Source organism: Molossus molossus, unplaced genomic scaffold, assembly GCF_014108415.1.
Source record: "Molossus molossus isolate mMolMol1 unplaced genomic scaffold, mMolMol1.p scaffold_m16_p_6, whole genome shotgun sequence".
Lineage (NCBI taxonomy): Eukaryota > Metazoa > Chordata > Mammalia > Chiroptera > Molossidae > Molossus > Molossus molossus.
Genome location: NW_023425399.1, coordinates 87,623,208 through 87,647,966, shown reverse-complemented (window position 1 = coordinate 87,647,966; position 24,759 = coordinate 87,623,208). Strand labels below are relative to the sequence as shown.

Here is a 24,759-nt window from a genome sequence, read left to right as displayed (position 1 = left end):
CAGAGCTGGCCCAGGCGGGAGCCTTGGCGAACGAGTCTCGGGCCTCAGCGGCGCAGGGCCGCGGAGAGGCTCGACGAGAGGGTCCCCAGTCGGTCTCGACGCTCACAGCCCGCGCGGACCGTGTCTTCGCCCCCTCCCGCCCCTGCGAGCCCCGCGGCGCCGGCGAACAGGCGGCCACGCGGATCCGCTGGCAAGGGACGGGGTGCTGAGCCGCTCTGCGCATGTCCGCAGTCTGGGCCGGCGGAGACGGTGGCTCCCGGCCGCGCGCTGCGCGCGGCGGTAATTAGTAATTGTCCTGCTCCGGCGAGGCGAGGGTGCGTGGGGCGCGGCTTCTCCGTGGCTGTGCGGTGGTCCCCCGACCGAGGGTCATCCGCGCCCATGAGATCGCCGCTTCTCCGTACCCGGTAGGGGTTTCGAGAGAGAGGAGCACGGGCAGGTTCCGAGCCCTCCGGACCGCCTGCGGGGAACCGAACCTGCGCGCGGGGCCGCGCCGTGGGACTGCGAGGCCTCGGAGAGGTGAGTCCCGTAGGTCCGGCCGGGGGCTGCAGGAAAGGGAGCCCCGCGGGCCGTGGAGGCCGGACTTCCCAGTTTGGGCTGCACAGATGGGCTTCGGAGTCCAACGGAGGACTTTCTAAGGAAACGGTGTTATTACTCTCCTATCGGAAGGTAGGGTCGCGTTTAAAAATTAAAAGCCCTTAGAAGTAGTCGTGTGCCCTCTTTCCCTTTTTCTCCACTCGCCTCTGTCCAGGCCCTTTCTTTATGCTTTTTTCCAACAACACTCGCGGACTTGCAGGGAAGAAGGTCCACCCGCGGGTCCTCGGCCGCCTTCAGCATCCTCTGAAGAAAGGCCCTGGATCTGCCCGGCGAGCATTCCGTCTGTGCTTGTCCCAACCCATCCCGCTCCTTGCCTCTTTCTCCTGCGAATGGTTTCTTAATGGTTCTCGTTTGCCTATTAAAACTTCAGGTCCCAGAGATTGTTCTTTCGGGAGTCTCGCTTGTGGTACTTGGGTACTTCCATTTTCACTGCCCGCAGCGTGATGAGCAGCCGCTGTGCAACACCGCTGACATTGTTTGGAGCACTTCCATGCACACCGTTCGTGTAGTTTCCTCAGTTACCCTATAAATAGGTATTGCCAGCTTTTCCTGGTGCAAGGAAGAAAAGCTCAGGTAGAGGTAGGTTGCCCCATGCCCTTGCTCTCTTGCTCCTGAACCCGACTTCCTGGTCCTTTTGCTGGAAGCAGGTGAGTTTAGTAACCACTAGTCACCTGAGTCCTGATGTATCAGTCGATCTGCATAGCTGAACTATACCTTCCTCAGCTTAACTGATTTCTGCTTTTCAAGACTCAACTTGATTCCTAACTCTACAAACACTATTGTCTGGATGAGTGGTGGTCTATGTTAAAATGTTCACTGATTTATAGTAACATAAGAATGATACAGTTTTTTATGAAGTTTAATTTACCTAAGGAAGTATTATTATGCTCAACCACTGAGCCATATCAGCCAGGCACAGAATCTCTTAACACTCAACAGTTCTCTAGTTGTTTCACATGTTTTGACAATGCAAGGGTAGAACCTAGGACTCTAGTTTCTATATTTTCACAATATCTAACACTGCACTGGTCACACTAAATGATGCTCTGTAAACCTTGATTATTTGATTAGAGCTCAATATTCAGCATGAGATTTCTTAATTGAAATTATTTTTAATATGTTTTTATTGATTTTAAAGAGAGAGAGAGAGAGAGAAACATCAATGAGCAAACAACTGGGGATGGAGCCGGCAACCCAGGCATGTGCCTTGACAGGGAATTGAACCTGTGACCCCTTGGTGCACAGGACGACGCTCAGCCAACTGAGCCACACCGGCCAATGCAATTCAAATTATTTTAGAAGTGACGGCAAAATTTCTTTTCTGTCTTCTCTAGGAAGGTGCAATGGCGAGGAGTTTATCTGTCATCTTCATCCTGATCTTCACTCTGTCGGTCACAAATCCCCTTCATGAAGTAGAACCAGCAACTCAGACCACTGACAAAATTATTCCAAACTGGGAATCTGGCATTAATGTTGATTTAGCAGTTACCACACAGCGACATCATCTACAGCAACTTTTCAATCGCTATGGAGAAAATAATTCCTTGTCAGTTGAAGGGTTCAGAAAGTTGCTTCAGAATATAGGCATAGATAAGATTAAAAGAGTTCATATACACCATGACCATGAGCATCACTCTGACCATGATCATCACTCTCACCATAATCATGCTGCTTCCGGTAAAAATAATCGGAAAGCTCTTTGCCCAGACCATGACTCTGATAGTTCCAGTAAAGACCCTAGAAACAACCAGGGGAGAGGATCTCACCAATCAGAACATGCCAGTAGTAGAAGGAATGTTTTAGTCAAAGATGGTGTTGGTGCTAGCGAAGTGACCTCAACTGTATATAATGCTGTCTCTGAAGGAACTCACTTTCTAGAGACAATAGAAACTCCAAAACCTGGAAAACTTCTTCCCAAAGATGTGAGCAGTTCCACTCCACCCAGTATCACAGAAAAGAGTCGAGTGAGCCAGCCGACTAGGAGGAAAACAAATGAATCTGTGAGTGAGCCCAGAAGGGAGTTTATGTATTCCAGAAACACAAATGAAAATTCTCAGGAGGTAAGATAAAGGCTGTTCTTATTTTAATCAACATGCCTGCTTGTCTATTCTGTCGTTGCCATTCTGTCTCTAGTTGTAAGGAATGTAATTTAAAAATAAAATGGTAAGGTTATTGAAAAGGGAATTTCCACTTTCTCAGCAAGGTACTTGGCCCAAAGTGTCCCTACCATGGTTGTAATCATTTCTGATGAAATAAAATAAAATAAAAATTGGGATAATTAAAATAGTGTTGCTTGCTAAAACTGTTTTTAATACAGAATTTAAGTATAGAAAGCAGATGTTGAAGTTATTTTTGGAGAAATTCTTTAAAGGTGAATATTAATAAAAATAGAAAATGGGAGGTTGAAAATGCAGGAGTTGGAATCTATGTTTTAGAGAAAAGTGTGGTTAAGGGGCTGAAGAATTTGAGAACAGTAATACCTCCTTTTAGAGGGATTATAATGACGGTGGAGTAATTGAAATTAGAATTGCTACCAAGAATGACATACTGGACAAGTAAATGTGTGGGCAGTGAAGTTCAGAGTTCATGCTTTTTTCTAGAGTAGACTTCCAGACTGTACTCAGTTTGCCTTGCCTAAAAGATGTCAAGAACGATGAATTAGTTGTTATATGTTAATAAGCAAAATTTACATACTTCATTCAAGCCATCATGTGACTGTCCTAATTCTGAGATAATCCTACTAATGGTCATTCTCATAGCGACAGTGGTAATAAAGTTTGTTCTGAGTAGTACTAACCAAGCATTAGAGTTTAAAATAACTTTACAGAAGATGAGAAACAGGTGCTGCCACCAATTCTGGGGGACTGGAGGGAGCTTAGATTACTCAGAAGATTCTCTTCAAACTAGTCATCTAATTGTTCAAACAGCTGCCTGCCAGTACAGGTTTGTTTTATTACCAACTTTACGCTGCGCAAGAGTAACGTACATACTTTAATATTCTCTCATAGAGCTTTATTTTGCCAGGTATGTAGTCAGAACTGAGCTAAGTTTTGCAAGTATAGTCATTGCTGAAGTAGTGATGTGTTTTGGGCTTGTTTAGGCCAGGTACTAAAACAACGTATGTCCCAATCTCTAATGAACCCCATCTTGAAATTAAAGCTCATTTCCTTAATAGGTTTATACAATGAGTTAACAGGCTTGTGAATGTTCATTTATCCTCAAGCCTTTTTCATTTGAGGCTTTCTTCTTAGGCCAGTATAGAGATGTGACTTTCTACAGAGGAGTAGGCAGAGTAGTGGGATAACACTATTGTAACATAGTATCTCCCGGTGGTTTGAGAAGTTCCAAAGTACTTAAAACAGTAGTTGATTTTAATTAGTGTTAACTTAAAAAATAAAAAGAAAACATTAAGCAGCCTCAGTAAGGAATGGGTGTTATGTAATCAAACAACTTTTTTTGGATTCTCTAATGGGAATGCCTTTTGGTGATTTTCACTGCTTTGTTTTCTTTAGTGTTTCAATGCATCAAAGCTGCTTACATCTCATGGCATGGGCATCCAGGTTCCACTGAATGCAACAGAATTCAACTATCTCTGCCCAGCCATCATCAATCAAATTGATGCTAGATCGTGTCTGATTCATACAACGAGTGAAAAGAAAGCTGAAATCCCTCCAAAGACCTATTCTTTACAAATAGGTAGAATTGTGTTTTTTTATGTAAAAATATTTTCTAATAGATCATTTATGTTGTAATGTTCTCTGTATTTACAAAAACCTATTCATTTTTTCAGCATAATTTCAAATAGACCATCTTAATTGTTTTCTGCCTTGAATGTGAAAAAAGTTAGCCTTACCTTTAAAAAAAAGGGGGGGGGGGGTCTTAGATTGTAGATTGTCTTTGTTAGCCTTATCTTTGGGGGAAAATAAGTAAAACATAGATTGTAACTTGCCTGAGGTCATCCCACAGGAAGTGTCAGGGTTCTCTGAAATTCAAGTTTTTTATATAATATATAGTCAGGCTGTTTGGGGAAAAAGGATCAGAGTTACTCTCTACTGTTGAGGAGTGTAATTCTGGTCTGTTATTATTAATAAGTGAAACTAGGATAAGCTGTGCTATAGTATAGATTTTCAGTGCTCAAAACTTATAATTGCTTTGTTTACTAAGGAAATTATTGAGTTCTCAATTTCCTTTTTTTCTCTTTCATTTCCTTTTTTATCTTTTTTTTTTTTTTTTTTTTTTTTACTTTTTCTTCTTCTCTTTCATAATCTTGATGTTATAGGAGTCTGAAAGCTCAGTTCAAATGAGCTAGAATTCATCCTTGTCTATCATTTTTTCCTCCTTTTTTCACTACCAGCTGAAGAATTTTCCACTAGGTTTATGCTCTATACAGGGAGAGTTCAGTCACATTGTTCATTTGAGCCCATTTGTTAGCTATTGCTCTGTTACCACTGCCCTACTCCACTGAGTTTGTATTTCTTTAAGACTTTCCTACCTTTACAAGTTGCTTTATGCTACTCCAAAGTCTCTGCTTTAAAGTTTATCAATTGTATTTTTTTTTTCTTTGCTCTTTTGTTTGACAGCCTGGGTTGGTGGCTTTATAGCCATTTCCATCATCAGTTTCCTGTCTTTGCTGGGTGTTATCTTAGTGCCTCTCATGAATCGGGTGTTTTTTAAGTTTCTCCTGAGTTTCCTTGTGGCATTGGCTGTTGGAACATTGAGTGGTGATGCATTTTTACACCTTCTTCCACATGTAAGTATAATAGTAATTTGTCCTATAAGTGTATTGTATTATGTACTAGAATTCTTTGTGTTGATATGTATAAAGGTTAGAAATTTCATTTAGAGGAGTTGATTTTAAAATATATTTGGCAGCTAGAAGCTGCATTTTTGTTCTTGATCTTTTTTTTTTAGAGAGAGAGAAACATTATTGTGAGAGAAACATCAATTGGCTGCCTCCGGCACGAGCCCTAATCAGGAATCAAACTCACCACCTTTTGGTGTATGGGATGATGCTCCAACCAACTGAGCCATACCAGCTAGGGCTGTGCTTGATCATAATACTTTTTTTTTTCTTTTTAAAGGGAATTAATTAAATATAACTTTTTGGAACCCAGTTAATAAAAGGAGACAGATTCTGCCCTAGCCTGTTTGGCTTAGCAGTTAGTGTCAGCCCATGGATCGAAGGGTCAAGGGCTCGATTCTCAGTCAAGGGCACATACCTGGGTTGCAGGTTCGATCCCCGGCCCCAGTTGAGATCATGCGGATTTGTCTCACATCGATGTTTCTCTCTCTCTCTCTGCCCCTCCTTTCCATTCGTTCTAAAAATCAATGGAAAAATATCCTCAGATGAGGATTAATAACAACAAAAAAGGAGACAGATTCTACTCAGATATTCGTACTCTGACAGACTGCAACAGTGTGAATTATCTGCTTACATGTTAGTATAATTGCCACAGAAATAAAAAATGTGACTCTAGTCCTGGCCGGTTTGGCTCAGCGGTTAGAGCATCGGCCTGTGGACCAGAGAGTCCCAGGTTTGGTTCCCGCTAAGGGCACGTACCTTGGTTGTAGTTTGTCCATGGCCCCAGTTGGGGTCGTGTGGGTGGCAACTCGATGTGTCTCTCTCTCACGTCGATGTTTCTCTCTCTCTCTCTTCCTCCTTCCTTCCCTCCTACCTGCTCTAGCTGAAGATAAATGCAAAAATGTCCTCAGGTGAGGATAAAAAAAAAAGTGTGACTCTATCTACCCAAGAAACTTAAGGGTTTTTCTTCAGAGTTGAATTTATGTGTATATTTAGAGGTTTACACTTTGTGACATGAGTGAATTCTTACATAAAGTTTGGCCCTGGCCGGTTTGGCGCAGCGGTTGGAGCCTCGGTCTGCGGTACTGAGAGACCCGGGTTCGGTTCCCGCTAAGGGCACGTACCTCGGTTGCAGTTTGTCCCTGGCCCTGGTTGGTCGTGCAGGTGGCAGCCACTCGATGTGTCCCTTCACATCGATGTTTCTCTCTCTCTCTCTCTTCCTCTTTCTCCCTCCCGCTCTATCTGAACAAAAAATGGAAAAATGTCCTCGGGTGAGGATTAAAAAAAAAGAAAGTTTGGTAAAGTAAGTTTCCTTTTCCATTAAATATTTGGGATTAGGTGCACAGCATAAAATATTTGGATCTCATTTTCTAAATTCCGCTTAGAGGTTTGCAGGTAAGTTGGGGGAGGGAGGATTATTCCTAGAGCACTACATGTCTCATCATGCTTTATCCAGTAGTGAAAGAGAACTATTTCTGCTGTAACAAACTCCCTGACCATCAAATGGCAGATGTTCAGGAATACCTGCTTTACCAAGTACAATGTACATGAAGTGTACCGTGTGACACCACCACCCATCTCTGTGTTTGAGCCACACCTGATTTCCTAACATGCAGTAACAGTAATTCCTACTGTACTCCGCTGCAGGCCACTGAGGCAGTGCCTCTGGATCAGGTACCTGCCAGGGCTCATTATACAAATTGGGCTTCTCTAAGCACACCGATGACAGTGGTATGAGCTTTCCAGCTAGGAGTGTAAGCAGTAAACACTATAGTCCTGTTAAGTCTGGAAGTTCCCTGTTATTTGTGGCCACGGTAACTTGTCAGACATTGAAAATATTCACTACCGCCCTGGCCAGTTTGGCTCAGTGGTTAGAGCGTCGGCCTGCGGTCCGGAGAGACTCGGGTTCGGTTCCCACTAAGGGCACGTACTTCGGTTGCAGTTTGTCCCCGGCCCTGGTTGGTCGTGCGGGTGGCAGCCACTCGATGTGTCCCTTCACATCGTTGTTTCTCTCTCTCTCTCCCTTCCTCTCTCTCCCTCCCACTCTATCTACAAAAAATGGAAAAATATCCTCGGGTGAGGATAAAAAAAAGAAGAAAAAAAAAAAGGAAATATTCACTACCTATATATTATGAGGATCATTGGGGAATGTGTCTATCTTGACACTAAACAGATCCATTCTGTTAAGTGCCATAATACATTATATGCATTAAGCTCTAGATAGCTGGCAGCTTATTGAGCATTTTATTTTTAATATCCTAAACTTCCCCTCATTCTGACTACCCCATTAATTGGCTAATTCTGAATTATTTTAAATTTAACCTAATTTTAGCCAGTTTTTCTAACAATTGAAACTAATGAATTCTTAGAATATATGTTGTTTTGCCTTTAGTCTCATGCAAGTCACCACCATGGTCACAGCCATGAAGAAACAGCAATAGAAATGAAGAGAGGACCACTGTTCAGTTATCTGTCTTCTCAAAACATAGAAGAAAGTACCTATTTTGATTCCACATGGAAGGGTCTAACAGCTCTGGGAGGCTTGTATTTCATGTTTCTTGTTGAACATGTACTCACATTGATCAAGCAATTTAAAGATAAGAAGAAAAAGGTAAGAAAAAGTATACTGAGTACTTACTATGCATCAGACATTTATTTAGAGTAGTATTCTAACTAGACTGTTAGCAGGGCTTGTCCAGAGTATATGATCTTTGTTTGAGAGGGTTTGAGTATTCTTGAGATACTTTTTCTCTGGGAGGCATTATTGGAGAGCAATTCTGTATCTTGTAAACCTAGAGTTCTCGATCTTTAGAATTCCCTTCGAACTCATGAGAGAGTAAGAAAGTCAAGGATAAACATTTATAATAAATGACCAAAAAAGGTGCAACTGGTTCCTTGAGGATCAGAAGATTCATGATTATGGCCTTCATGGTGGCAATGGTTTCATGGGTATATATTTATCCCCAAACTCTCTGAGTTGTATACATTAAATATGTAAAGCTTTTTATAGGTCAGTCGTACCCCCAGTAAAGTGGTTTAAGAAAACAGTATGGATACACCCTCAATATTTATTAGTAGTTAGGATTATGTGATTAACTTCAAATTATTCACCCAATTGCTGGTTATTGTGTTTTATTTTAAAGGCTATGTGACTTTCACAGATATGACCTTTGCAAATTGTCTCTAGAAAATAGTATGAAACCAAACAGTAGGCTCTTTATTTCTGGTAAAAATATCTTTGAGCTACCTGTAGTTATCTATCTTTTCTTACCTAATGTGACCACACAGGTAAGCCAAAAGACTGTCCTGACAAAACAGACTTTAAGACAGAATATTACTGCCCAGCCGGTGTGGCTCAGTGGATTGAGCATCCTCCCATGGACTGAGAGATCCTGGTTCAATTCCCAGTTGGGGCACATGCCTGGGTTTCGGGCTTGATCCCCAGTAGGGCGCATGCAGGAGGCAGCTGATAAATGTTTCTCTCTGACATCAATGTTTCTATCTCTCTGTCCCTTCCCCTCTCTCTGAAAAGTTAATAAAAACATATTTTTAAAAAATTAAAATTAAAAATGACATATACATGTATAGCCTGGCTGATTTTGCTCAGTGGTTAGAGCGTCTGCCCTTGGACCAAAGGATCATGGGTTTGATTCCCAGTCAAGGGTATGTACCTTGGTTGTAGGTTCAATCCCCACCCAGGTTGGGGTCTGGGGTTGTGCAGGAGGCAACCAATCAATGTCTCTCTGTCCCTCCCTCTCTTCCCCTCTTTCTAAAAATCAATGGACAAAAATATCTTTGGGTGAGGATTAAATTTTTTTTAAATGTACATATCTTGGACATTTTATTTATTGTTTGTTTGTTTGCTTTATTAATCCTCACCTGAGAATATTTTTTCCATTGACATTTAGATAGAATGGAGTGGCAGGAAGGATGGAGGGAGAGAGAGACATTGATGTAAGAGGTACACATTTATTGGCCGCCTCCCACACAACCCAGACCAGGGCCAGGGATTGAACCTGCAACCTAGGTACTTGCCCTTGACCAGAATCAAATCCATGACCCTTTGGTCGCAGGTGGACACTCTAATTGTTTACCCAAACTGGCCAGGGCCATATCTTAGACATTTAATTTAACTTAAAATGTGTGTACCCTCCTATTCTGGTCATTTGATGTCAACCAAGATTATCTTTGAGTTGAGTTCTATGTGATGATTTTTATTTCTACAGCCATGCTGCTTCATCTACAATTTTCAGTTTCGGTTTCTCTAAAGTGGAGCTAGTTGTTATACACTTGTAAAGATATTTTGAGTGCAGAATCTAGATTTCAGAAATTCAAAAAATTTTATACAATAACCACTTTACATAATTTGATAGCCTTTTTTTTTTTTTAAAGCAACTTGCCTTTGAATCTTGCAAATGCATTCAACTTAAGTTTTCATAGAAGTAACTATTCTCACCATCATCACATAGTTTGAGCAATAGGTAGATTGTGTAGTTACAATAACAATTATAACTAGTATAAGGACATTTAAATAACATAATTGATTCTCACTGAGCATAGAGCTCACTGTGGGAAACAAGTGCATGTATGAACAGGAGAATAAGGAGCCTTCTGCTCAGTCCTGTGAATATTTGCCCTCGGAGTTTACATTCACTAAAATTTCAAATTGCACTTTTTTTTTTCTTTTTCTTTTGTTTTGTTTTTATTTGTTTGTATATATACTCTTTTTGTGGGTTATTTATCCTTTCAAATCACAAATCTGGAATCTTCTCTTCACTGGACCTGAATTTAGAGAGAAGAAGTGAAATAAGAATAGCTTTTCATTCTTACTCCAGGAAGTTGTCACCTGTATGTTCCTATTGTCCCAATTACTTCACTTAGACTATTGTGAGGAAATATCCTACTTTTTTACATTCTCTGGAATTTTCCTTTCACACTCAGCTTTCTGAAAAGGATCTCTTTTTTATTTTTAGAATAAAGTATCAAAATTAAACATGCTCATTAGAAAAGTTTTGAAAAATTTTTGAGAAAAATAGAATATCATTTTCCTGTGGTGCACCACTCTAATACAACCATTACTTAAATTTTCATGGGATCTTCCCAGGCTTTTTGACACCATTTTTTATTTTTCAATTACAGTTGACTTTTAGTATTATTTTATGATAGATTCAGGTCTACAACATAGTAGTTAGACAACTGTATAGTTTATGAAGTTGGTATGATCATTCTTTTTTTTTTTAATATATTTTTACTGATTTTATAGAGAGAGCGGTAGAAACATTGATGGGAGAGAGAAACATCAATTGGCTGCCTCCTTCACATCTGCTACTGGGGATCTAGCCTGAAACCCAAGTTTGTACCCTGACTGGGAATCGAACTGGGACCTCTCAGTCCATGGGACAATGTTCGATCCACTGAGCCACACCAGCCAGGCGGTATGATAATTCTTGTACCCACCTGGCATCATACATAGTTATTACAATGTTATTGACAATATGCCCTATACTGTACTTTAAGTCCTCATGACCGTTTTGTAACTACCAGTTTGTACTTCTTAATCCCTTCACATTTTCACCTGTCCCCACCCCCAAACCCATCTGGAACTATTCCTACCTTAAAAATACAAAAGATCGTTTTTAGTTTTGCAGGGTAGAGGGATGGAGGTTAGTTGTTTTGTTCTACCTTTTTTCTGTTTCAAATTCCATAATGTATTGGACATTATAATTTCAATTTAGTTTTTAAATTTCACTTAACGATAACTCTTGCTTACTCTGGCACTCTTTAATATGATAGACTATGACTTAATACAGAACAGTATTTTCCTAACTGTAGGTTGTAATTTATTAGTGAATGTGAAATCAGTCTTGTGTCATGACCAATGTTTTTAACACAACAGTAATACTACAATATATTACATATATTACAATGTATATGATACATATATTTCTGGGGATTTTAGTCAAAGTTTGATCATCTCTGTTCTAAACTAAAATATTTTTTCTAGAATGTAAGCTCTTAAGAGCCAGGACTTCTTTGTCTTGTTTACTGCTAGATCTCCAGTGCCTAAAAAAGTAACTGGCACATAAGAGATGATTGAAAAATAGTTGTTGAATGTATAGGAAGCATTAAACAGCAAGTAAACATAATTTCCAGATGAAGGCATCCCAAGGAGTTTTGCAAACATTGTCCTCTTCCTTTATAGAATACATTGAATATCTTTTTTTCAAGGACATCCAGATCTTAGTTTTACTTACTTAACAGTTTTTAATCTCATTTAGTTCCTCAAAAAGAAAAAAACCTATTCATTATATGGTAAGGGTTGAAAGCTCTTCAGACCCATAACAGGACAATCTAAAATCTCTATATTCAAATTAAGGTTATATCTCATACTTTGTATAGGTAATTAGACACTTAGAATAATTCAATGTCAAACTTTCTTCCTACCAGTAAAGGTTATTGCTCGTGCTGGAAACCTGAGAATCATCTGTTACATCTCCCTCCTCCTCATATTCAATCTAGTTTTTAATTTTTTTTTTATTTTATTGATTTTAGAGAGAGATAGAAACATTGATGAAAGAGAACATCGACTGGTCACCTCCTGCATGCCCCCCACTGGAGATTTGGTCCACAGCTTGGGCATGTGCCCTGACCAGGAATTGAACTGGCAACCTCTTGGTGCATGGGTTGATGCTCAACCACTGAGCCACACCCAGCCGGGCTCAATCTAGTTTTATTAAATATATCTAGAGTTTTTTCATTTCTCTCTATCTCCTTGCTATTCTAATCCATACCATCTTTATCTCCCACTTGGGTGACAGTAGTTGCCTCCTAACTGACCTGTCAACATTATTTTGTCTTCTCCTAATCCAGGCAGAGTGATATGTTTACACGAAAATCTGATGAGGTTGGACTCCGCTACTTAAAATTCTTCCATTAGTGATTTCTCATTGCTTTTAGGACAAAGCCATAACTCTTAACAGGTTTGCATTGTCTGGTCTCCTCCAGCTGCCCAGCCTTATCTCTAGCCACCCTGTCTCTGACTTAATAGCCCCCACCACCTTGTCTTTCTATTAAAGACAGGGCTGGCCCCTTCTTGACCCTTCTACATGCTATTCTTCTTGCCTGGAACACTGCCTCTCTTACCCTTCCCCAGCAAACCCCTGTTCATCTTTAGGTCTTGGTATAAATAACACTTTCTCAAGGAATCCTGTCGTGGGACTTGCTATGGTCTTGTTGTTATACACTCTCATAGCACTCTATTTTTTCTTTGTAAATGTATCAAAAATTGCAATAAAAGAATTGTATAATCATTATCTATGTAAAGCCTCCCTCCCTGTAGGTGATAAGCTCCATGAGAACAGAGATCCTTTGTATTTTATTTCACATTGTATGGCCAGCACTTAGCATAGGGAACATTATAGGCCCTTAATACTTAAGGAGTAAAAGAATTTATTAAGATCTGAAAGTTCTAGAGAGAGTCATTGCCCACAAGAAAGAAAGCATTGAGTGATTTAAAAATACCCTGAATTTGTTTTTATTCACAAATATTTAAATATTTTCTCTGTTTGAAGTATTGTGTTAGGGGTAAGTTTAAAGATTTGTTTGTGTGCTTGCCTTTAAAAATTCTTACAACCTGTTGATGTAAGAACATCCAAAGCTGTAGAAATGTTTATGAGTTTATTAGAATTTATTTGAGCCAAAACAGGACATGCCTAGAAGCAAAATCTCAATAGACTGAGAACAATGCTTTCCAGAATCACAGTTTGCAGTTTCTTTTATGCATTTGGAATTAAGGAGGGAATGTAAGGAAGATTATATAAAGTGAGAGAAAGCTAGGCAGGAAAATTTTCATGATTGGATTGCAAGATAGTAACAAGATTATGTGTTCACTTGAGCATGGTTCTGGTTCCATTCCAAGGGGTATGAAAAAGAAGCATTTCAAAAGTGTATTAACATAGATGTACAAAAACAATGGCTTGCTGAAGGCAAAGATAACCTTTCATTATCGGTCTGGGGCATGACTACCCACCATGACCTGCCTAGTTAGAAATTTATGATCAGATCACTCTGTGAGGTTACTTTCAGTCACTGCACTTGTCTATTTATTATAGAGCCCCTTTTTTATCCGCAAACTTAAGAATATACAGATATTTTATACACTGTTAAAACTAGAATGAAATCTTAGGTTTGGTAGTGATTTTTTATGTCATATTTAAAGGTACTACAAATAAGAAATACAATTTTTTGTGTGACCTTTTCAATATTTTGAGTATTCTATGTAAGTAGATAATACCCAGGCACCATTGTTCAAACAGTGACCTATATGCTTGGGCTAAGAGATAGGAACATTATCTCAAGTATAGTGGCTAAAACACCTAATTATAAATTTAAGACTAACTAATAGAGATTTGTTTAAAAAGAGAAAGTTTGTTAATGGTGTTTTATTACAGGAAAAATATGTCAGTTGTAACAAATATATAGTGTTACAGTGTAGTTTTGGGATGTAAAATGTATGGGAAATAGGGGTTTTCAGCATACAAAGGAGAGAGAAAACCAAGCATTTGGTTAGCAGATCACTAAATGCCTGTAGAGAATGCCTCTAGCTGGTTCTAAATTGATAACCTGAGGCAGAGCTCAATTTTAATGTGTATGTGAGTCACCTGGAGATCTAGTTAAACTCCCCATCTGATTCACTAGGTCTGGGTGTGGCCTGAGACTGTGCATTTCTAACAAGCTCCCAGGGAATGCTGTGCTGCTTCTGCAGGACCACAGAGTAGATGCGCTAGAGGACACTCAGAAAGATGAATGTGATTTTTCTACATTTCATATTAGTGAGGCATTGATTCGTCATCTTTTGAACAGTCACTATGGCTGGGACACACTGCTAGGTGCCAGGCAAGTTAAGTGCAGGCCCTGCGCTTAGGTAGCTTTTATTCCATTGAAGGTCTGTTACTCTGCAGTCTTTTTCAGTATCTATTGCTTAAGTGTTTATTTAAAGCTGTATGCATAAGCAAATCAACTATTTTAAAGTATTGCTTTTCCTTGCTATTTTAGAATCAGAAAAAACCTGAAAATGATGATGACATGGAGATTAAGAAGCGGTTGTCCAAGTATGAATCTCAACTTTCAACAAATGAGGATAAAATAGACACAGATGATCGTAAGTCCTTGTGAATCTGAGGGCTGGAGGAAATTCATTACTCTTCTTGGACTATATGGAAGAAATGAGACCATGGCCCCCTTTTCTTTTTAACTCTGATACTTTTTAGTTGTCAGAGAGTAGGTTGTTTCTATGTATATTTATATTTTTTTAATAAATTTTTATATTTTGAGGTAATTTCAGACTTATAGAAATCTTTCAAGAATAATACAAGGAATTCCTATATCCCTTTCCTATATTCCACAGTTATTTTACCTACATTTATCATTCTTTCTTGTGTACACATATGTACACATTTTCCTCTAGATCATTTGAGAGTAAGTTACAGACATGGTGTTCCTCTACCCCTAAATACTTCAGCATGTTTCTTAAGAAAAAGAACATTCTCTTAACCAGAATTCAGTTATTGAAATCAGGGAATTAATACTGATACAGTGCCATTATCTAGTCTGTAGACCTTACTCATTTTTCTTTTTTTGTTTCTTTGTGTTTTGTTTTGTTTTGTTTTTATCAGTTTTAGAGTGAGAGAAACAGAAACATCAATGTGTTGTTTAACTTATTTATGCATTCATTGGTTGATTCTTATACGTGCCCCAACTGGGGATCAAATCCTCAACCTTGGCGGAACAGGACAATGCTCTAACCCACTGATCTACCTGGCTAGGGCACTACTGTTTTTCTAATTGTCTTAATTCCTCTATCCTCCCCTATCTCCCTAAAGAAAAAAGTGATCTAGAGTACAATCTAGGTCAGGTGTTGAGTCTAATGTTTTCTTAAGAGATTGATAAGTTTTGGCAGCAATACCTCAAAGTGGTATGATAGCCTTTTCAGTCACATGATGTGCTACCTGACATGAATCTGTCACCTATGGATGGTGTTAATTTTGATAACTTGACTAAGGTTCTATCTGTCATGCCTTTTCACTATAAAGTTCCTATTTTTTCTGTAACTTGACTGTTAGCTTGGCATTTCTTATTGGACAAGTCAGTTAAACCAGCCCAGCTAGTGTGGCTCAGTGGTTGAGCGTCAACCCATGCACCAAGAGGTTGCCTGTTCGATTCCCTGTCGGGGCACATGCCCAGGTTGCAGGCCAGTCCCCAGTGGGGGCATGCAGGAGGCAGTTGATCAGTGTTCTCTGTCATCGATATTTCTATCTCTCTTTCCCTTCCTCTCTCTCTGAAATCAATAAAGAAAAATATTTTAAAATAATTTTTTAAACCAAACTTCTCACCAACTTCAAGATTCTAACCTGCCCTCCACTTTCCCCCAGTGTTCTCTCTGTCCAGCCTGCTGACAACCTTTTAATCCTGTGAGTATACCAAGTTTGTCTCAGAGCCTTGTATTCACTGTTCCTTCTTGAAAGCCTCTTCTCCTAAATCTTCACATCAATTCCTTACTCTATTGTTTAGGTCTCAACTCAGATATCTCCTCCTCAGAGGCCTTCCCTTATCACCCAAATACAAAGGTATTCCTGTCATTCTCTATCATATTACTCTCTTCTGTTTTCTTCCCCTGCTTTCCAGTGCCTTAAATTACTTTATTTATACCTGTAGGTCCTTGTTTTTTTTGTTGTTTTTTTTTTTATTTTTTATCCTCACCCAAGGATATTTTTCCATTTTTTGTACAGATAGAGTGGGAGGGAGAGAGAGGAAGGGAGAGAGAGTGAGAAACATCGATGTGAAGGGACACATCGAGTGGCTGCCACCCGCACGACCAACCAGGGCCGGGGACAAACTGCAACCGAAGTACGTGCCCTTAGCGGGAACCGAACCCGGGTCTCTCCGGACCGCAGGCCGACGCTCTAACCGCTGAGCCAAACTGGCCAGGGCTGTAGGTCCTTGTTAACCAGCTTTTCCCCCATAAGAACATAAGTTTCTTGAAGACAGAGATATTCTCATGCTCCATTCTGTCACCAGTGCCTGGCAGGGTGCCCGGCCCAGAGTAGGTGCTCAATAGATAGTTGCTGACTGAGGAGAGAGAAAAACTTTACTGTTGCTACTGCCTATTTTTTCTGTCCACTCTCTGTTTTCTAGCATGCTGTTTTTCTCTGAAGAGCAAGTCAAATGCTCTTGCTCCTTTCTGCATCTATTGTCTCTAACCTTTTTATTTTATTTTATTTTTTTTTTTTTTATTTTTTTTTTTTTATCCTCATCCGAGGACACTTTTCCATTTTTTGTTCAGATAGAGTGGGAGGGAGTGTGAGAGAGAGAGAGAGAGAGAGAGAAACATCAACGTGAAAGGGACACATCGAGTGGCTGCCACCCACACGACCAACCAGGCCCAGGGACAAACTGCAACTGAAGTACGTGCCCTTAGCGGGATCCGAACCCGGGTCTCTCTGGACCGCAAGCCAAAGCTCTAACCGCTGAGCCAAACAGGCCAGGGCGATTCTCTCTAACCTTTTTAATGGACTCCAGTGAAATATATAACAATGAGATGAAATAGCTTCTTTACGACTGGACCACAGTGTCAGGAATGCTTCCAGGAAAGGCGATACCAGTGTATAGGACAAAGAAAAAATAAAACCTTATTGTTGCAATTTACTTCTCTTTGTATAAATAGATAATAAATGGTGATGATGGTATTTCAGATTCTTCTGTTTTTCCTTGAATTTTGCCCTCAAAAAAGAGGAAGTCAGACAACAGAATTGTGTATGTTTATTTTCAATTTAAGTATTTTCCTTAAATATTTTTCTAAAGTTTGTGCTTCTTTTATTTATTTTATTTTTTTAATCCTCACCTGAGGATATTTTCCATTTATCTTCAGATAGAGTAGGAGAAAAGGAGGGGGAGAGAGAGAGAGAGAGAGATTGATATGAAAGAGACACATCAACTGGTTGTCTTCTGCACGACCCCGACCAGGGTCAGGAACAACCACAACCCAGGTATGTGCCCTTGGCTAGAATCAAACCTGCGTCTCACTGGTCTGCAGGCCAGTGTTCTAACCGCTGGGCCAAACTGGCCAGGGCTATGTTTCTTTTATAATCAGAAAACAATTCATCTTTAAAAATGTAAGGAGGCAAAAGAAATTAAGGGAGGGTCAAAAAAAAAATTTATTTCTTTATTCCCTAAAAAAAAAGAAAGAAAATAAGGGAGGGTTTTGGGGGTAGTTATTGAAGGTTAACATTTAAAATCTATTCTTAATATGTTAGACTATTTAATTTCCAAAATTCATTAAAACCTATTAATGTTTTTCATCAACAATACTCTACTGTTTAGTTCTTCAGGCATATGGGAGAAGGTTGCTCCACTTTAAGATCTTTTTTGACTTTGCAGTGAGAATGTTTGAAATGTCTCCAAGCACATTAACAAAGTCTTCTGACCGTCCCAATGTCCTTTTTGTTTATACCCAGGACCTGAAAGCTGTTTACGAGCAGACTTGCAAGAGCCCTCCCACTTCGATTCTCAGCAGCCAGCAATCTTGGAAGAAGAAGAGGTCATGATAGCTCATGCTCATCCACAAGAAGTCTATAATGAATATGTACCCAGAGGGTGCAAGAATAAATGCCATTCTCATTTCCATGACACACTGGGCCAATCAGATGATCTCATTCATCACCATCATGACTACCATCATATTCTTCATCACCACCACCACCAAAACCACCACCCCCACAGTCACAGTCAGCGCTACTCTCGAGAGGAGCTGAAAGATGCTGGCATCGCCACATTGGCGTGGATGGTGATAATGGGTGATGGCCTGCACAATTTCAGCGACGGTCTAGCAATTGGTATACATCTCCATATTTGCCCCTTAATAGTTGATTAAAATGTTGTTTCTTCTTCAGCTATTTTGACAGTGAAATACTTGATAAAGTAAAAAGAACTATGCCTAGCCCATTGCCTAGACTGTAACTACCAAAAGTTGTTTTAATTAGCAAGGTCTTATGATCCGGCTCCCGTGTGTTCGAAGCATTGTGTTTTTCCCCCTAAACATTCAGGTTCTCTTACCTGCAATATAAATAGTATTAAGGGTAAAGAATCTGTCCTATCAGCTTCTCTGTCATGCTGTAAAGGAATCTGTATATCTGATAAGTTCCATTACCAATCTTTATCCAAAGTAGAACTATAGAGTTTTTACTATTAAACTGTTATACCACAATTAGGATACAATAGAATACATATGAATTTTAGTAATGTAGTGCTGAAAGGAACCATGGAAATAATTATTAGATTAGGCAGCTGAAGCCCGGCAAAATGGGCCACTTGCCCAAGGAGACAGTGTTGTTTGAGATGAACTCAGGCCTTGACTCCCTGGGAGCCTGGTGCTCTTCCTCCTCTATGTACTGTGCACAGCATAAGCAACAAAGGAGAATGTTCAAATGCTGAGTCATGGCTTATACGTGACCAGTTGTATAATATGTTAGCTTTAAAAGGTTAGCTATTTGTTTTAGACTCTTTTTATGAGACAGTGAAAGAATGAATATAAACAAGTCTGATTACATAGTGAATTCCTCTGAGGCCAGTAAAACAATTTGTACTCTAGATAGCTGAGTTTTTTTTCCAAACCTTTTAAATCAGTTTATTTTATATTTTTAAATAAGTGTGTGATGCAGTAGCAATTACTTCTCAGGTTTACATAAGATCATCTAATCACTGTTAAGGCATAGTGGAACCTTCCCTTCTTAATCATACCAACTTGTGCTCCATTGGGAAATTTAAACCTAATTGAGTATAATCTGAGATTACTTACAAAGAAGATACAGAATGCAGTTGGGAAAGTTCTGTTTATTCACAACCAGAATATAGTTTATTTTTTTACCTCATTTTGTTTGCTGGTAAGATTTTTTTTTTTAAACACACCCATAAATAAGGTAGTCAATCTTTTTCTGATTGATTTTTTGCCCAGGTGCTGCTTTCACTGAGGGTTTATCGAGCGGTTTAAGTACTTCTGTTGCTGTGTTTTGTCACGAGTTGCCTCATGAATTAGGTAAGAAAACCATATAAAGGGTATTTTCCAGGTAGCTAAATTGTCCGAGTGTCTTTTGCTAATGATAGTTCCAGCAAGCTTCCTCATAACTTTAATGCCTTCTCATAAGTCTGCTAACCTAGCTAGCTTTCTTTTCTTAATGAATATAAGCTGACCCTATCAAGTACAATTACAAAATTGCCTATTTGGGGTTGCCAAAGAGGTACCTGAGCCCCCTTTCTCATTTTCTTCTATTAAATACCTTCTTATACCATCATACTGTTAACCTCGGTGATTATTTCTTCATGCACACAATGTGAATTCAGTCACAAGAATCAAATGAGTCATATTCCATGAACAGAGAGAATCTCATTGGAGCTGAAGAAAGAAACCTTCCCAGAGTTGTTCTGGATTCCAGTTCATGTCTTGTTTTTTTCCTTATAAACACATATTTGCACACACCCATGACACCATTTTCACTTTTGTTTCTTGGCATGTGTTCTGCCATTCAGAAGGTCTCCCATCTGCCTGCTCAATGCTTATCATCAACATCTGGTTTATGTTCTCAGTTCTGGATCCTTCATGCTCCATGAAGCCTTAACTGTTCCCATCTTAATTTATCTCATTTTCTCCTTTTATAGCTAGAACATTAGACTCTTTGGCTCTTAATTATAAATTGCCTTTTATCATTTGCTGATTATTTCATGTCTGTTTTCCACCCTCCTTCTCTTTTTGGCCAATTATGAGCTCCTTGAAGACAGTGTAAGACCATAATAATAGCAGATTTGTGGTATTTATCACTCATTAACAAAGTGGGAATCTTAAGAAAAACTTTGTTTTTTTGTTTGTTTGTTTTATTTATTTATTTATTTATTTATTTTTATCCTCACCCGTGGACATTTTTCCATTTTTTGCACAGATAGAGTGGGAGGGAGAGAGAGGAAGAGAGAGGGAGAGAGAAACATTGATGTGAAAGAGACACATCTAGTGGCTGCCACCCGCATGACCAACCAGGGCCGGGGACAAACTGCAACCGAGGTACATGCCCTTAGCGGGAACCGAACCCGGGTCTCTCTGGACCGCAGGCTGATGCTCTAACCACTGAGCCAAACCGGCCAGGGCTTAAGAAAAACTTTGGATAAAACTTTGGATAAAAATATCTTGTTTAGCCCTGGCTGGTGTTGCTCAGTGGTTAGAGTGTTGGCCCATGCACTGAAGAGTTGCAGGTTCAATCCACAGGTCAAGGGCATTTACCTGGGTTGCAGGTTCAGTCCGCAGCCCCAATCAGGGCACTTGAGGGACACAACCAATCGATGTGTCTCTCTCACACTGATCTTTCTCTCTCTGTTTCTCCCTATCCCCCTTACCTCCTTTCCTCTCTCCCTCTCTTCCTTTCTCCCTTCCATTCTCAAAAAAAAAAATCAATGGAAAAAATATCCTCAGGTGAGGATTAAAAAATATAAATTTTTTAAAAATCTTGTTTATAGAGCTGTTAGAGTGATTTACACTGTTGCTTTTTTCCCCCCTCTTAAAAATTAGAGAATTTCTGCCCTGGCCAGTGTTGCTCAGCGGTTAGAGCGTCGGCCTGCGGACCAGAGAGACCCGGGTTCAGTTCCCGCTAAGGGCATGTACTTGGTTGCAGTTTGTCCCTGGCCACAGTTGGGGTCATGTGGGTGGCAGCCAGTCAATGTGTCTCTCTCACATCAATGTTTCTCTCTCTCTCTCTCCCTTCCGCTCTATCTAAAGTTAAATGCAAAAAATGTCCTTAGGTGAGGGTTAAAAAAAAAGAGAATTTTTTAAATTTTGAGTCTCTTGGGTATGTATTTTTAAAATGATTTTTCAGTTACTTAATCCCCTTTTTTGTTTTCTGTTAAAGGTGACTTTGCTGTTTTACTAAAGGCTGGCATGACTGTTAAGCAGGCTGTTCTTTATAATGCTTTGTCAGCCATGCTGGCATATCTTGGAATGGCAACAGGAATTTTCATTGGTCATTATGCTGAAAATGTTTCTATGTGGATATTTGCACTTACTGCTGGTTTATTCATGTATGTTGCTCTGGTTGATATGGTAAGTTTTCAAGATGTCAAATTACAGTATTGACTAACAATAAAATAGAGAAAATATTTAGTGAAACTTTGTTTTTTAAAAGGCTTTATATTAAATGCAGTAGTAATAAGAAATTCTATATTCAACAAGGTAGCATATAAAGAAAGTATAGTTCCTTTACAGTTTATCTTTTTGGATTGTTGATCACAAGCACATCTTAATCCTGCCTGCCTAATGTGTGTAAAGATGCAGAGAAATATCCACCCCCTTCTACTCTTCATTTTGAGAGTAGAATCTCAGCAATCATGCTTTGAATTGTGTATAAATTTGTAGGAAACCTAGCACAAGCCACATATTATTAGCATGCTGTATGTACTTAGAATGCTTAGGAGTTTCTTATTAATGGACAAAGGAGTCAGATTTCTTTGTCATCAAAGTCCAAATAACAATCCCACAAATCTTACTGCTAAATTTTATTTTATATAGTATAAGGTTTCCATATATCTGAACTCAGGTAAGCCACATGTTATATTCAGTTCAGATACAGGCATGAAGCAGGAGCAAACTGGACCAATATCAGTTTTACTTGCCAAGCAGATTGAAAATAATCATTGTTAATTAAACTGCTAGGAAATGCTGTGTGACATTAGCTAGAATCAGTATGTATGTGGTCATGTTTTAAGGATTTGACTCAGTATATCCAGCTATGAATAAACTATCCTGAAAAGGCTTATAAAAAACTAATCTGTAGTTCTGAAACCTTAAACATTGCTCTTTTCAAAAAAAAAAAAAAAACACACAAAAAAAATTGCTCTTTTCTTTTTTCTCTTAAGGTACCTGAGATGCTGCACAATGATGCCAGTGACCATGGATGTAGCCGCTGGGGATATTTCCTTTTACAGAATGCTGGGATGCTTTTGGGATTTGGAATTATGTTGCTTATTTCCATATTTGAACATAAAATTGTGTTTCGTATAAATTTCTAATTAGGGTATCTAAATAGAAGAGTATCTTTAAAAAATTGCTGTCTGTAGTTTGAATAGGTCATAAGGAGATGAGAGTATACGCTGTGATGTGCAGCATTTAAGAGTAGTGGATTTTGTGATTTTTGTGTTGAATATTGCCATTTGTAATGCTTATAAGGTCAGTTATGGTGGTAACCTAAAGGTACATTTTAATATTTAAGTTATTCTATTTTGGGAATATAAACTAGATGTGCAATTTACCAGTTTTACCAGTTTATTGTATAAACAAGAGATTTGGCATGACATGTTCTGTATATTTCAAGAAAAATGTCTTTAATGTTTCTCCAGAACTAATTTAATGCAGTAATTCCCATGCTGGATTTCAGGCCCCCGAAGAACTGCTGGTGTTTAGGAGTAAAAATACACACGAAGCCTAAGCCACCAATGAAGTTGTACAGAATTTAAGCTAAGAAATAAGAAGAAAAAAATATGTAAAAATTAAGAAGGCATACATTTCTTACCAAAAAAAATCACAAAAGTGGTTATAAAATAGAAGAAAATATTTAGATTTAAATTAAAAAGCAATGTTAGTCAAGTATAGAGTACATTCATACACATTTTTTTTCAGAGTATTAATGTTCTCATACAACCACAGTGAGCACTTTTTACTAATTTCGTTGTACATTTAACTTTGTATAATGGAAACATCTAAATATAATTAATGAATTCAAGCACTATATTGCTTGACCAAGAAATTTGAATTTAAAAATATTTGTGTGGAGATATACCAGATAAATATGAGTAAGGTTATGTATTACCAGCAGACTTAGATATCACCAAGTTATGTATTGCCCAAACTTATGATTGGATGGTTTTCTGGTTTATCAAATGTCAACGTATTAGAACTTTGAGATAAGGACATTAAAACCATACTGAGTATAGTTCAACTTCTGGATTCAGGAAGTACTTTGATATCTTTCAGTGCTTCAGTGTTGTCATTATAAGCAATTATCATGTTTATATATAGTATCTTAGACATACTAGGGCTGTCTGTGACATTCTCTATATGTTGCTTTTCTACAAAATAAAATCCCCATGTCAGCTTGATATTAGAAGTCTGATATTTTTTTGACCATCCTAACAAGTGTACAGTTCAGCAGTTTTAAGTATATTCACATGTTTGTACAGTGGATCTCCAGAATCTTTTCACCTCATAGAACTGAAACTCTACACCCATTAAACAACTTACTTCCTCCTCCCATGGCCCCTGTAGCCACCATTCTACTTTCCAGTTCTGTGAATTTGAAATATCAGATTTTCTTTCTCTTTATTGATTTTTTTTTTTTTTAGAGGGAGAGAGAGATAGAAACATCTATGAGAGAGGACATCGATTGGCCACCTCCTGCACGTCTTCACTGGGGATTTGGCCCACAACCTGGGCATGTGCCCTGACCAGGAATCGAATCGGCGACCTCTTGGTGCATGGTTGAATGCTCAACCACTGAGCCACACCAGCTGGGCCAGATTTTCTTTAATACAATCCAGATTGTAGTATACTTATCAATTTATTTATATTATTGTATTGGGTGGCCTTGTTCAATTTAAAATTTTTTATCACAAAGGACACCTCAAAAAATTCTAATCCACAGTTTGTTATCCTAACTTTTTTTTAATAACCAGAGCCTTAAGCTAAAGAAGCATTAATACCCTATATTCTAAAGAGAATCAGAAATAATTTGACAAGACCCTATACCCCTTCTATAGCCTACTGAGAGACAATTGGACCAGCATTTTATTCCCCAAATCAAATGAAAGGGATGGGTTTGGGTAAGAAGAGAATTACTTGGGTTGGGAATGCCTGAAAGGAGGAGATACAGCATCTCTGGCTAAATGATTAGTCTGCTGCAGAAGCCCACAGACCTGCCCTAGTACCACTGCCAGATCAGTGCAAGGAAAGGAAGTTCTGGAATAGCTGGAAATGTTCCTCAAGTCTGGGGAATGCAGACTTGTACCTACTCCTTTCACAGATTCTGAAGGTGGAAGGTGTGCTGTACCAGCCCACAAAACAGGATGAATAGACATAATAGTTCCCACTCCAGTTTTAATCCATTAGTGGATATGTGGAAGATTTGAGTAGTTAGTTCCCATGGCTCTGGGGCGGAGGTGGGGGGGGGGGGAGATTAGAGGAAAATGCAGATAAAAATATGGACCAAAAGCTGATACTTTGGGATGAGGGGCAGACCCAGGCTGACAGAACAAGAAAAGGCATAAATATCTTCAAAAGG

The 24,759-nt window shown here is 39.0% G+C and overlaps 1 protein-coding gene across 2 annotated transcripts; it reads left to right on the top strand.

Moving 5' to 3' along the window:
* Positions 1–405: 405 nt before the first annotated feature.
* On the top strand, positions 406–23,561 carry SLC39A6 (solute carrier family 39 member 6). Of its 2 annotated transcripts, none has more exons than XM_036245428.1 (10): positions 406–516; positions 1,929–2,654; positions 4,107–4,290; positions 5,175–5,344; positions 7,788–8,006; positions 14,450–14,555; positions 17,908–18,285; positions 19,404–19,484; positions 21,340–21,530; positions 22,343–23,561. In XM_036245428.1, exons 2-10 carry the CDS (start codon positions 1,938–1,940, stop codon positions 22,493–22,495), a joined length of 2,199 nt encoding a protein of 732 aa, XP_036101321.1. In that variant the 5' UTR covers positions 406–516; positions 1,929–1,937; the 3' UTR covers positions 22,496–23,561. The 2 variants fall into 2 exon arrangements, with proteins under 2 accessions (XP_036101321.1, XP_036101322.1); XM_036245429.1 differs by lacking the exon at positions 406–516 and adding an exon at positions 564–666.
* Positions 23,562–24,759: the final 1,198 nt, after the last annotated feature.

What these genes read in the sequence shown, in the direction of transcription:
- SLC39A6 (XM_036245428.1), top strand. Translation starts at nt 1,938, where the DNA reads ATGGCGAGGAGTTTATCTGTCATCTTCATCCTGATCTTCACTCTGTCG. An exon ending in GACCTATTCTTTACAAATAG is followed by an intron (nt 4,291 to 5,174) that starts GTAGAATTGTGT and finishes TTTGTTTGACAG; the next exon opens with CCTGGGTTGGTGGCTTTATA. An exon ending in ATGTTGCTCTGGTTGATATG is followed by an intron (nt 21,531 to 22,342) that starts GTAAGTTTTCAA and finishes TTTTCTCTTAAG; the next exon opens with GTACCTGAGATGCTGCACAA.